We start from the raw sequence: 13,370 nt of genomic DNA, 5'->3' as shown, positions 1-13,370 counted from the left end.
CAAATGGTACCATTCGGTACTACATACCATGGTTAAAACATTGTATACGGATTTAAGAGTCATGTAAGATAAGAGAAACAAAAAATTAGGGCTTCAACACTGATGTGAGAGATGAATAACTTTCATTCATTGTTTTACCCATTTATTATGCCTTTAATTTTAGTTTATTTTTCTAAATTTCAATACCATCATATGATATACTTGATATTCAAAATTGAGCTTGAATAATAAGGTGAGATTAATATCTTTTTGTCATATTTATTATTTTGAAAATTGGTTGTTGAGATTAATAGTTACAAAAGATATATGATTATTGTTGGTCATATTTATTATTATTATTTATTATCATTGAGGTAAGAGATAACCAATTTAGCTTACGTACTGGTACATTGTACTTTCATGTTGTACTACGAAATAGAAAGTCAACGCAGAGGGTCTTTGCAATTGTCATGTCAAGCTGGCCATTCTAATCACTCTTCCATCTCTCTCCAGCTTTTTCGTTCTTTACATATATTCTACGACTTCACTCTTAATTCTATATTGGCATTGCAATTTGGGTTAATTGGGCTGAGTTAGTGTCGTATTCTCCGCAACAAAGCTCGACCTGAGTTGACCTCTCTGGTCAACTCCCTTAATAAACACAAAAAAATGTTAAGAATTAGATTCCGAAACACTTTCCACGCGAAAACTGTTTTAGAAAACAAAAAACAGATGTGCAATAGTAGCGGACTTACCCTATAAAGCACCTCCCCCGCACCAATAGTCTCGTCTTCCTATTTCAAGCCTGCACGAGCCGAGAGAGAGAGCAAGAGGGAGAGGTGACTGCGGGCGTGAACAGGGCACCCCATCCATGGAGACGAAGACCCTCGCCTGCGTCGCCATCGTCGCCGCTGCCTCCGCCACGGCAGCGTTAGCCCACGAGGGCCACCACCACGGCGCCCCTGAGGCAGCGCCTCCGCCCCCGACGGGCGGCGCGTTCGCAACCGTCCCTGCTCTGGCGGCCCTCGTCGGGGCGTCCCTCCTCTCCTTCGTGGTCTCCTACTTCAACTAAAGCTGAACAGTCTGTTGATCTCCTTTTCTGAAGTCTTTCATGTCTGGCTTGCGTCGTTCTCGGTTTGCTTCTTGTTGTTTGGGTTGCGTTCTGTCGTTGTGTGTTATTTCATGCAATCATGTTGAATAAAGACATCCTTTCTTCATGCGTACAAGTTCAGAATCAGGCAACAAAGGAGTGCAGAGAGAGAGAGAGAGAGAGAGAGAGAGAGAGAGAGAGAGGAAGGTGGATAACAATGTATTACTGGCCCAGTACGGCCCAACATGATGAACATAACGCAACTCGAACAAGAACTAATACACTACCTAAACATTATTTTAGTCAAGATTTTAAATCTTGATAATATCAAATTTGGTAATATATCAGACTAATGGATATCAATTTACCGGATGGTGTATTCATCCATATTGATGGAAAAAAAAAAAGGAAAATTAGATACCAATCATATGGTCATTTTATTTATTTATTATCTGTATCAATCATTATATGACTTAAGAAAAATAAAAGCCAATAATTTATTATTTTGTTGAATCTAATTATTTTTTGGGTTATCCGAATTAGATGGTGGAGCCCTCATTTGCACGACCTTTAAACTTGGGCTACTTTCTCTAGGCAAACAGGACGGATCGCTTTTCCATTGGTTGTGATCGCTGTACGCTATGGGTCCCGCGGCTCTCCGCCACTGGAGATTGCTGCTTCGCTGTTGGATGCCTCGGCCAAGACAGGTAGGCTGCGCCAGCTTTAAAGCTGGCCTACGTCGTACGCCCATAGAGAGGTGTATGCGACGCGACCTTTCTGCCGCCCATGCCCCCGCGGGTCGAATCCCCTCGTACGCAGCAGCAGCAGCGCGGTGGGCGACGCCGTCGCAACGCAGCAAACTCCGGTCGGCCGATGCGGCCCCGCGCATAGAGGTTCCTGTGCGGAGCATTGGAAGATAAGCACGGCGAAGAAGGGGGCGTCTCATGTACGCAACGATGGCCAGCGAAGCAATAAATACCTCCTCCCCTCGGCTCCTCTGTCCTTTCCGATTCTGGTCTCTCTCACCTTAACTCTCCTTTTGGAGCCCTCGATTCCACGATTCCGAGGCGATTTCCGGCCGCTGAAGGTTAGGACTTCGATTCCCTGCCCCTTTATCTGCACTGGTTTGATGGTTAATTCCATATTCAATTCGTCCGGTGGAGGATCTGCGTTTCGTTTGCTTACAAGCCTTCTGTTGTCGTCTCTGCGCAGGGATCGTCGAGCGTTTTGATTGGCGGAGATCGCCGCAGGCGAATCGCGAAGAGGGCTGATCCCAAAAGGTACTTTTTTTTCCCCCTTATTGTTCGAGGTTTTAAAATTTTGGCTGAAATGAATTGTTTCTTTTAATCTTTGGGGTATCTTTTTTATTGTTCATCACGAAGAAGGACTTCGAATCGATGGAAGAAGGATGATTCCGTGCTCGTGAACTTTTCCTGGATGCTCATTTTTCCTAGAGATGCCTTCCTAGACTCTGATCTTTGGATCTGCAAACAAGAAATACAAGAGATTCCCAATAATTGAATTCCACTCCGTTAAATATGAAAAAGATGTGAATTTGACTTGTGTAATCTGCCCCTTTTTGTTAGTTCAGCTGTTCGCGAGGAGTTTGGGAATTGGTTTGAGGGTATAGCCAGCGGTTGCTGTGGGCTTCTGTTCTTCTTCGTGTTATATGTCAATTTTTTTCTTATCCCAAGCAAAATTGTCGAGAGCTTAGGAACAAAGTATTTATTTGTTAGTTTAATCTTCTTCTGGAGCAAAGTTGTGTTCTTTTTTGTTTGTTTGGTGTGCGAAGGTTAGACTGGGGTTATGGGTTGCGCGAATCAAATAGAGTTCTTAGATATATTACTTATTAGATCTTAATCAAGATGTAAAAGATATTTCCTATTCTCAACCTATGCTGCTGTGATGCAGGAGAGTTTGCAATGGAGCACGATGAGACCGGATGCCAAGCACGTGAAGGACCAATCCTTTGCATCAACAACTGTGGATTCTTCGGAAGTGCCGCAACCATGAACTTGTGCTCCAAGTGCCACAAGGACATGATTCTCAAGCAGGAACAGGCCAAGATGGCGGCATCCTCGATCGACAGCCTCGTGAATGGCAATGGCAATGGCAGTGGCAGTGGAAAAGAGCCCGTCGTTTCGGGTAATGCTGTTGTTGCTGTTGGCTCCATGGAGCCGAAAGTGATTTCAGCACAGTCATCCGATGCTTTAGCCTCAAACGAGGCCGGAGAGGCAAAGGCGAAGGAGGGTCCAAACAGGTGTGGCACCTGCAGGAAACGCGTTGGTCTGACTGGTTTCAGTTGTCGGTGTGGGAACCTTTTCTGTGCTGTGCACCGCTACTCGGATAAGCACGACTGCCAATTCGACTACCGAAAGGCGGCCCAGGATGCAATTGCCAAAGCAAACCCTGTCATTAAGGCCGAAAAGCTTGATAAGATCTAGAGATATGGGTTAAAGGTTAATGAACTCTGTTCCGATGATCTCCACGTTATCATCATGCCTTTTCTGTCAGTTGGCTGGATGTTGGTGTCCTTTGATCCTATATATATGGCTGGAGGAATGATGCATGGGGCATCCTTGCAGCCTCTCAAGAACCTCTATCTTGTTGATTGGAAAAGGTTTGCATGTTGGATCTGGTGTGTAATCTTTAATTTGTGCTGGTTTGCATGGTGGATGAGTACAACGTTATGCTTTAGTTAGGTTTGTGACTTAGTTTCATGGTTATTATGTTACAAGTCTATCGATCCTAGTAATAATCAGATAGTGCATGGAAATGCCCAATCTTTTGTTCCATCTTATAACAAGTTAAGACTGCCTGTTATGTTAATATGCAGATCACTCACTGCTTGTCATCCTCTATTGACAGCAAGGTAGTGTGGTTTTCCAGGAAAGACAGGATATTATCGAACCATCTGTTTACTCGTTCTGTATTGCAGTTTTACTGTAATGCTTTTCTGCTTTTTTGTGCATGTTCCTGCTGCATGGTGCAGTAATTAGTCAATGGCAGATGTGGCCCTCTTGTATTGAACACATACATTCTTTTGGTTTGCTGATACTCCACAAGGTAATAGATAGTTCATCAGAAATTGTTAACAAGATACATGGTCTCTTGGTGGCAATTTCACTGATGTTTCGTTACTCTTGTTGGTCTCACTATTGTCGAATGAGATGTGGACAAGATGTGTGCATGTATCTTGTTTTTTCTCCGCTATGCAGCTGCTGTAGATGCCCCTCATTTTCCCCTGGAAGGGGGCGAGTGCTTTGTGATGGCTTGTCGACGGTCCATAACGAGTAGCTTTAGCTTTTCATTGCTTCCCACAAGTCCCTGATTTGATGCAGTTCCTGCTGGAGAAGACGTGATTCTATTGGCTTCAATTGGATCCTCAAATCATACACAGCTTCCCAATCTGTAAGAACCGTCGTGTACTTTACTAAACATAAGGTCTACTAAGCTTTGTTGCCAACTTCAGCTGCCACACGCTCTGTTGTCAGCTAAAAGAACAGCAAAATTACCTGTGCCAAAAGGAAGAACATCCGGTGGAAGAACCGAGCCTGAATGAAATAGAGAAGAACTGCTACTTTGTCCGTAGCACGGATTGCCACGGCTGCAGTTGCAAAGTAGAATACAATATAAATTTCGATTCACACATCTTTAGTGATTGAGAATGTAGGAAAATAGAGTTGCTGCTCTTCGTGCCTCAACACATTCACTCACCTTCCAAATACCAACTGTGTGTGAAGTAACAAGACAAAAAGAGAAAGCCATCCTGCCATACTCTGGTTTCCTTCTCCATGTCCTGCCAAAATAAAGTTGTATCATTGAATTGACCCATTCCGGTTGAACTAAGGAGATCCACTTTCTTTTTCTGTATTCAATCACAGAAATGGATTCAACACTTTTGAGAATAATATTCTGGTTTACTTCACCACATCCTTTTGAAAAAACAGATAGCAAGACGTCAGTGTATTAGATTTTGGCCCTTTTTTTTTTGTCAGAGATATATATAACGCAACAATATGAAATTTGGATTCTGAACAGACATCCTTACCTTATAATTATGAATTGACAGAAGCCCAATGAATACATGAGGCAGTAAAGCCAATGATAACTTATAACGAGGAGGCAGAGACCACATGAATTCCATTTGCTTATCTGTATGGCTTCAGCAGTAAACCAACGTGCAGAACATCGGATAGAGGGTATAAATCCTGAAAAGGAAGATTCGGCAATGCTAGTTCCAATGATATAGATAAGTAGAAGAATTGCTTAATCACCAGTAGTCTCTACAGGTACAAGTCCCTCTGACAATTAGGTGGAATCGGTTGCTATCCCTCAGAGATATATATCTTGCATATACCTTTGACACATACTTGGCAAAATTGTGACAATCAACACAGATCCGAAGGTTCTTTGTAATACGAATCAACTTGCAAGGGGTACTGCCCATCAACCCAAAAGCTATTGCCAGTTTCTCACTATGTCCAAGCAGGATGCTTTCCTTCTGCTCATCATCCACATCATGCAATACACAGCTAAGGTCTGGAACATAACCTGCTTCTTTGATCCTTTCATATAGCTCCATAATCTTGGCATTTATCTGTTCCCTCTGGGGATGCGACCGATCACTGGAATAGAAAGTATGCATGGTTTTGTCAAGATTGATCCAACTTCTGCCTGGTTCTTTTGTCACTGTCCTCTCTTTCATCAATTCCCTGACTCTGGCGACATCTTGCCATCTTCCAGCAGCAGCATAAATATTAGAGAGTATCACAAAGTTCCCTGAATTTTCTGGCTCAATATCGAGAAGCTTTTGAGCAACAAATTCTCCGATGGAAACATTAGCATGAACTCTACATGCACCCAGAAGAGAACCCCACATGGCTGTGGTTGGTTCAAAGGGCATGCACTTCATTAAGTCCAAAGCCTTCTCTATTCTCCCAGCACGTCCGAGTAGATCTATGACGCATCCATAGTGCCCTATATCTGGTTTCATCCTTTGACCATTAACCATAAAGTCAAAAAAATCTAAACCCTCATCAACCAATCCACCGTGACTGCACCCAGACAGGACAGCCAAAAAAGAAACACCATCAGGCCTCACCTCTTGGACCATGGACTTAAAGAGACGAACAACCTCACTCCCTAAACCATGCTTACCATATCCTGCAAGCATTGCATTCCAACTTATCACAGATCTCTCAAGCATGTTGTCAAAGATTTTTCTTGAATATATTAAGCTACCACACTTGGAATACATGTCAATCAGAGAGTTTTGCAAGACAACATAAAATGGAAGTTCACATCTGATTACCAAACCATGCACTTGTCGACCATAATCCAAAGCAGCAAGTCCAGAGAGTGCATTTAAAAGACAGGAAAAGGTAACGTAGTTGCATTCTATTCCCTCTTTATGTAGTAATTTGAACACTTCCAAGGCTTCCGCATCAAGACCCAACTGGGCATATCCAGAAATAATGGCAGTACAAGAAACAACATCCCTGTCAGGCAACATGTCAAAGACTCTCTGAGCATCATCGATTTCGCTGGCCTTTGCATACATGTCAAGCAATGAACTCCCAACAAACATATGAGAGTCAAAGTTGGTCTTGAGTGCTAGGGAATGAATCTGCCTGCCATGTTTAGGCCCAAAAGGACCAGTACAAGAAGTGAGCACCGTAGCGAAAGTGTATTCATCTGGCAATTGACCTGTGAATTCATGCCATGGGATAAAGATTCAATATAGCAGCATCTGATGTATTTTGACTCTAGTCATTTGGATTTTCCCAGTTCTTCTATCCTTATTTTGGGAATAAGTCAGCAGGGAACACAGAAAACAAAAGATCCAATAGAAGTAATGTTGATGCTCTGTAAGCTACAAAGCAACACAAGATTATGGTTTTTACTAAAGAGATCAACCGGGAATTGGTGCAGTGGTTGATTCCGCTCTTCACCTTGAAAAGGTTCTTGGTACAAATCTCCATCAAGGTACTGCCTTAAGCATTTGAGGTAGTTAATTCTCTTGGTACACAGGAGTATAGTACTACATCACCAATTACTCCCTCTGTAATTCTAAAAGAAAAAGGTCCTTACGAAAGAGAAGAAAAGCATATCTTCTCTATGCTTTATATCACAACAAATCATTGTGTCTTGAAGAGCTTATGATATTATGTCTAAAGAATGATATCATATATAAGATGGTAATTTAAATGTTCTCACTGAGCTGTTCCCTAAATCTTGATAGATTCATCTGGAAATCAACTTAAACATTGTAAGCTACTTAGAAGATAGGAAACTGATGCAGCTGCAATTTCCCTCTTTATCTGTTATGAGTTATAGACACAAATTATTATAAACAAAAATAGGTCCATTTACAACTAATGGATTTTACTATCACTAATATAAACAACTTTGATATAAGATGATGTGTAAAATCATTTATGAGAACATGTAATAGCTGTTCATTTGAACAGATCAAGCATTGCACCCAAATACTTGTTTTTTAAAGTAGTAATAACTCAAACTTGTAAAGGTTGTCAAGAACATCAAGCTCTTGAGTCTGTGGAACATGTTCCTTCTCTATGTTATCCTGCCATAAATGTGTTGAATGGTTCAGGTGATAGATACCTAGATGATTGGAATTACCCAAACTGAAGATTCAAATATAATTATGATGCAATAGAAAGTAACAATATTCAGCTTTACCGGCTTCCATCATCTTAACAAACAGCTCCAAGGCCTCAGCGCGGTGACCCTTCTGAGAATATCCTGAGATCATGGCGGTCCACGAGACAACGTTCCTTTCAGGCATTGCCTCGAGCATGTGGCGAGCGTCGTTCAAGGAGTCGCACTTCACATACATGATGAGCAGCCGGGTGGCGAGGTACACGGAAGGGAGGTACTGGGACTTGATCATGTGGGCGTGGACCAATTGGCCCTCTAGGAAGGCCCTTCGGTCGATGCACGCGGTCAGGAGGGCGTCGTACCCGTGGAACCTGACCTCGGTGCCGAGCGTAGCCATTCCCGACAGCGCCTCGTGGAGTCGACCTTGGAGGCAGAGGGGTTTGAGGTTTGAATCTGGCGGGAGCGGCGGCGGGCTCGTTTGGCAGGAGAGTTGGCGAGGGCGGTCGCTGTCTTTGAAGTGGATACGGCGGAGCAGGAAAACGCGGCTTCGACCGTGCATTTAGAAGAAACGGGAAGTGCTCGAAATGAAAATACAAACATAGAACGGGCTGAAGTTATCGTACATGTGTGCTGATCGCCGAAACCTGATCCGTACGCAAATCCTAAAGCATTTCGGATGGATATGATGGTGGGAAGGGACGAGAATACCCTTCTATCCTGTTTAATGTGGTTACGATGATCCTGGCGTTGACTTGGCTTGCCGTGTCAGCGAAGACCAAGTCAACCGCACGAGGCGTGAGCACAGTCAGGACCACTTGTGATGAGATGCGATGGTTGACTTTTGGTTATAGTTGGCTTGAGCTACGATCGGTGTGAAAAATGTCCATAATGTGAGTCATATAATAAAACTAAGCCTTTGACCACAGCAATTCTGCATCCAAGAAGCAAAACAGATCCCTGTCCCTTCAAAATTTAATATAATATTTTTGACCTTCTATATATATATATATATTTATATATATAATTTAGATTGTAAGTTATTAAGTGGTCAACAGCATTCTTATATATATATATATATATATATATATATATATAATTTAGATTGTAAGTTATTAAGTGGTCAACAGCATTCTTTAAATCGTTGGTTTGGTATAGGGCGCTTTAATTTTCGCATGATAACGGGAACGGAGGAAGATGAAACGGGTTACAGCACGACGCAAATGAGACTGTTTCCTGGAATCGGACTTCGGCACCCCGTTGCCGCGTTACCCACAAACCACCCGGACTTCTATGTCTGGCTTAAGGGTCCCACATGAGAAAGCCCAAAGAAAAGACACGTACATGCGGGTACTAGCTTGAGTGGCCAAAAAAAGGATTGCTCGTCTAAGAACGGCCCCGTTTCCGTAACAGTAGCACACCATCGACGACCACCCTCTCTCTCTCGATCTCGATCTCGACACCTCCCCCACCCACCGCCCCCCCACAAACCCAGACCTAACCGATTCCGTTTCCTGGTTTGTTTGGCGCCTGAAGAGAGAATCATAATTTATATTGGTAGATCGAGAGAGATTCTTCTCTTCTTCGTCGTCCTCGTCCTCGTCCTCGTCTTCTTCTATCCGATCCCTCGTCTTCTGATTCTGCCTCGTCGTGCTGGCGGTCGTCGTCGTCGCCGCGATCCGTTCGCCCTCGATTGATTGATTGATTCCGTTGGAACCAAGATTGAGATCGAGATCGATAGAGAGAGACATAGAGGATGTCTTCGGGGAATAGCAGGTACGGGGAGTTCAACCAGAGGATCGACTACGTGTTCAAGGTGGTGCTGATCGGGGACTCCGCGGTGGGCAAGTCGCAGCTGCTCGCCCGCTTCGCCCGCAACGAGTTCAGCGTCGACTCCAAGGCCACCATCGGCGTCGAGTTCCAGACACGCACCCTCAACATCGACGACAAGACCATCAAGGCCCAGATCTGGGACACTGCCGGCCAGGAGAGGTCGTCTCTAATTAATTTCATCGCTTTAAACTTCCTTTTCGTTCTGTTCTTTCTCGTGTTTTTTGGGTCCTGATTTGGTTGATTAAGATGACGTTTCCTGTATCCTTTTTCTTCATGCATTTGATCGTTTGAGAGAGCAGGTTATTTCCTTTCAATAATTAATTAAATTTCAATTTAGATCCATCCTTATTTATTGGGTATCCTTTAAAATTTAGGGACGTTGCATCAGATGCTGATTAGTGTACCGGATGTTGAGGAAATGTAATGCTTGTTGATACAAGTTCCATTGATTCTGAACATCCTGTTCACTCTTACAAGAGCTATTTTCAACAAGGTTGAATTTGGTTTTGATGTTTTATGAAGATCTTTCTTTGAGTGTATTCTTGTTGTTGTCGTATCCATCGCAGTTTTACTTGTCACTTTCGCTTTGATTTTCAATCAGATGAAGAGGAAGAATAGGATAGATTCAAGAATTTAAGTAAAAACTTATTTGGAGGAATTCAACAGAAGACATATCAGAGCGTAGAATAAAAATCCTTAATAGAAAACAAAGGTCAACTGCCAATTAGTCCATTGTAGGACTTTCATCGATTCAAACTGGAATCAAAATTCTGACTGCCATCTATATACATTCAAACACAACTAGAAGAAAATGCATGCATAGTCTCAGTTTAGTTCAGAAATCATTACCTGCAACAGAGACTAATAATTCAACAGCTATTTTGCACCATCAAACAGTGCTTGTTGGCTTGATCGAGGGTTGTAATAAGACATTAGTCTAGCCCTTCCTTCCACTTCAATAATGTTCCAAAGAAATCACAGTGTCAGGTGATTTTTGACAATTATATTTTACCCATTCCTCTGTAGAAATAAGTTTGTCTAAAGATTTTTAATCCTACATGTGGAGATCCAATGTACATTGGCTTTTTACAACTGATGCTGTGGTTAATACATCCGAAATGTATTAACAAGATTTGAAGTGTCAATAATAGAATGACTTTGAAAATTGTAGGTAGGTTGCATATTAATTTCTTGTTTAACAGTTAGTAACAAAAGTGAACTATATAGTGCTTTAGAAATATAGTTTTGAATTTGGCACAATTGATACTATTCCATTTTTAGCTGTGCCAGGACATAGCTATTGACACTTCACTGGCACATTAGTATACTTCGAGCTGTGACATAGTTATCCCAACTACACAGATAAGTGCTTCCTCTATCTTCATGTTAACTTCCTCTGGATTTTATATATGCTTTTAAGTCTTTAGAAGTTTGGTGTATGAGAGATAGGTTCAAGAGCCATGACAGCCAATTATTATTGAGGAATGAAATGAGTGCAATCATAAAAGACAGTGCTTCATGCTAGGTGATCATGTTTGCTGCGTTCTGGTTTGAGATAAAAGGTAATGGGATGAAGGATGATTGATATCTTGCTCAGCATTACTAATGATCTAAGTGTATTCCACTGAGAATTGGGATTCTCTTACATTTTTCACTCAGTTTCGTTTTAGTATAGAAGTGCTGGATTTTTTTAATTATATATGTGTATCTGGTATAGATGATTTATCTGTTAATTTTGTTTAGTCCAAACCATTATTAGATCCTTATAAGTTAATTTTAGTCTTAACCTATTTTTAATATTAGACTAACTAGGTGTTACACTTATCTGAGTTACACTTTATGATGGCACTATTGCTTGCCCTCCATTAGATTATTGCATTCTGAACGTCATGTCTACTTGGGGAAAATTGAATAACCGTACCGACAAACAATTTTGTTTTCTGGTCCTTTAGTAGACTAGTTTTTAGGTGCAAAGTAAAAATCTATACCTTTACATTAGTAAAATGTATGCACCATAAATTAGAGATGGCTCTGATTTGACTTTGATAATTTATTCTTTGCCTAATTATAGACATGGTTGAATCTATGTGAATAAGATTCCACCTAAGTCTACCATAATAAATGCATTTTGCTTTGGAGCTCCTTATTGAATAATGGAAATGAACTTTATACAGTACTCTACCAAGATTTTTGTTATAGAAGTAACTTGGGCTATTGTCATATTTGGAAATATGTGGCTGGAGAATTACCTGGAATATAAAATGTTTCCAAGAGATGGTCCAGACATATTTATGAGATTGGAACAACTATATAATGACAATTTGCCCTTGCTACTTTTCATTAGCTGGAGTAAACCAAGGTAGTGCTTATATCGCTTAAACTTGTTTCGATCACTTTTGGATTGTCATTTCTCTTGTGAAATCCTTGCCTTTGAGGTGGGTGATATATGATCTTCTACCCTTGCCAAATATTAACTTTAATTTATGTACCACCTTCAGATTACCAATCGATCACACTAGTAGCTATATTTAAATTGACTTGATTGTTGTGAGCTCTATGATTTGCTAAAACAACTCAAGTTCTTCATACCTGCTTACGTGGTTATCCAAATATGCCTAGAATTGCTTAATTGAGCACCAAACAGGAACTCATAAAATATTGAAATCCCGAACCTACTACTTCAGTAACCCAAATTCCACAATATATTTGCTAATGAAAAAGAAAATAAAATCTTTAGATTGACCAATATAAACTTGGATGCTACTGCTATCTAATGCAATGAAAAAAATGATAAATATAAGTTCTTGTTTTACCCTAGATCAACTCAGACCAACTTTTCTGGATTTAATCTTGTGAGTATTGAGTGAGTGTACATTTGCAATATGGCAGTTCTGGAATAAAGAACCTTCGATGGAAGAGTATGCTTTAGTACTGAACACTAGTAATGTTCATCTTAATAGCAGCTGACTGTCAGCATCTTCTCCTATAAATTGCCTTACTTCTGCTTCTGGTTAATGTTCACCTTACATCTAATATTCCAATTCCCTATGATGATTACCAACAGGTACCGGGCTGTAACAAGTGCATACTACAGAGGCGCAGTGGGGGCAATGTTGGTTTATGACATAACGAAACGTCAAACGTTTGACCATGTGGCAAGATGGCTGGATGAACTACGGGGACACGCTGATAGAAACATTGTAATAATGCTCATTGGCAACAAATCTGATCTCGGAAGTCTTCGTGCAGTGCCCATTGAGGATGCCAAAGAATTCGCCCAACGCGAGAATCTCTTTTTCATGGAGACCTCTGCTCTTGAGGCCACAAATGTCGAGGGTGCCTTTGTGACTGTGCTCACTGAGATATATCGGATCACAAGCAAGAAATCTCTTGTCGCCAATGACCAATCTGACTCTACTGGAAACTCAAGCTTGCTCAAAGGAACCCAGATAGTAGTTCCAGGGCAGGAGCCTCCAAGTGAGAGTAAATCCATGTGTTGTGGGTAGACATAGATGGTGCATTTTCTATGGTTGCCTATCAATTTGATTTGGGTAGGGTTTCTTCATCTTCTTTTGTTTGACATTTTTGAATGTTGATATTCCTTTAGCGATCATAAGTATGCAATTCTTTTGATTTTTAGTGTATGTAATTCCATAGACACATCAAAAGATTTTAATTAGCATGAAACTTTGTTTTAGTTGATTCCCAGATTTATGTATAATTTAAATCAAATTTATCTTTTCAATTATTTGTTCTTCTTTCAAGTCATCCTATATAGTAGACCTGTACTTGCTTCAGGGAAATAAATAAAATTGGTTAGATGATGTGCTTCTGATCCGGTAACAAA

At 41.1% G+C, this 13,370-nt stretch overlaps 3 protein-coding genes across 4 annotated transcripts; 2 read left to right on the top strand and 1 right to left on the bottom strand.

Annotated features, from left to right (window-relative positions):
• The first annotated feature begins 2,030 nt into the window (after nt 1–2,030).
• Nucleotides 2,031–3,852, top strand: LOC103977945 (zinc finger A20 and AN1 domain-containing stress-associated protein 8). Its single transcript, XM_009393611.3, has 3 exons — nt 2,031–2,156; nt 2,282–2,349; nt 2,981–3,852. The coding sequence occupies exon 3, from the start codon at nt 2,992–2,994 to the stop codon at nt 3,511–3,513; it is 522 nt and encodes a 173-aa protein (XP_009391886.1). The 5' UTR covers nt 2,031–2,156; nt 2,282–2,349; nt 2,981–2,991; the 3' UTR covers nt 3,514–3,852.
• Nucleotides 3,020–8,463, bottom strand: LOC135607271 (putative pentatricopeptide repeat-containing protein At3g13770, mitochondrial). 2 transcript variants are annotated; one of them, XM_065098956.1, is made up of 5 exons: nt 7,775–8,463; nt 5,121–6,778; nt 4,787–5,004; nt 4,585–4,676; nt 3,020–4,478 (listed from the first exon to the last, which is right to left on the bottom strand). In XM_065098956.1, the coding sequence occupies exons 1-2, from the start codon at nt 8,250–8,252 to the stop codon at nt 5,343–5,345; spliced, it is 1,914 nt and encodes a 637-aa protein (XP_064955028.1). In that variant the 5' UTR covers nt 8,253–8,463; the 3' UTR covers nt 3,020–4,478; nt 4,585–4,676; nt 4,787–5,004; nt 5,121–5,342. The 2 variants fall into 2 exon arrangements, with proteins under 2 accessions (XP_064955028.1, XP_064955029.1); XM_065098957.1 differs by having other exon boundaries at nt 4,787–4,868.
• A 664-nt stretch (nt 8,464–9,127) lies between these two features.
• On the top strand, nt 9,128–13,225 carry LOC103977943 (ras-related protein RGP1). Its single transcript, XM_009393609.3, has 2 exons — nt 9,128–9,682; nt 12,588–13,225. Exons 1-2 carry the CDS (start codon nt 9,447–9,449, stop codon nt 13,027–13,029), a joined length of 678 nt encoding a protein of 225 aa, XP_009391884.1. The 5' UTR covers nt 9,128–9,446; the 3' UTR covers nt 13,030–13,225.
• The last annotated feature ends 145 nt before the right edge of the window (nt 13,226–13,370 follow it).

Source organism: Musa acuminata, chromosome BXJ2-3, assembly GCF_036884655.1.
Source record: "Musa acuminata AAA Group cultivar baxijiao chromosome BXJ2-3, Cavendish_Baxijiao_AAA, whole genome shotgun sequence".
NCBI lineage: Eukaryota > Viridiplantae > Streptophyta > Magnoliopsida > Zingiberales > Musaceae > Musa > Musa acuminata.
This window is presented reverse-complemented; position numbering and strand designations above follow the sequence as displayed.

What these genes read in the sequence shown, in the direction of transcription:
- LOC135607271 (XM_065098956.1), bottom strand. Translation starts at nt 8,252, where the DNA reads ATGCACGGTCGAAGCCGCGTTTTCCTGCTCCGCCGTATCCACTTCAAA. An exon ending in TGTTAAGATGATGGAAGCCG is followed by an intron (nt 6,779 to 7,774) that starts GTAAAGCTGAAT and finishes ATGAATTCACAG; the next exon opens with GTCAATTGCCAGATGAATAC.
- LOC103977943 (XM_009393609.3), top strand. Translation starts at nt 9,447, where the DNA reads ATGTCTTCGGGGAATAGCAGGTACGGGGAGTTCAACCAGAGGATCGAC. An exon ending in GACACTGCCGGCCAGGAGAG is followed by an intron (nt 9,683 to 12,587) that starts GTCGTCTCTAAT and finishes GATTACCAACAG; the next exon opens with GTACCGGGCTGTAACAAGTG.
- LOC103977945 (XM_009393611.3), top strand. Translation starts at nt 2,992, where the DNA reads ATGGAGCACGATGAGACCGGATGCCAAGCACGTGAAGGACCAATCCTT.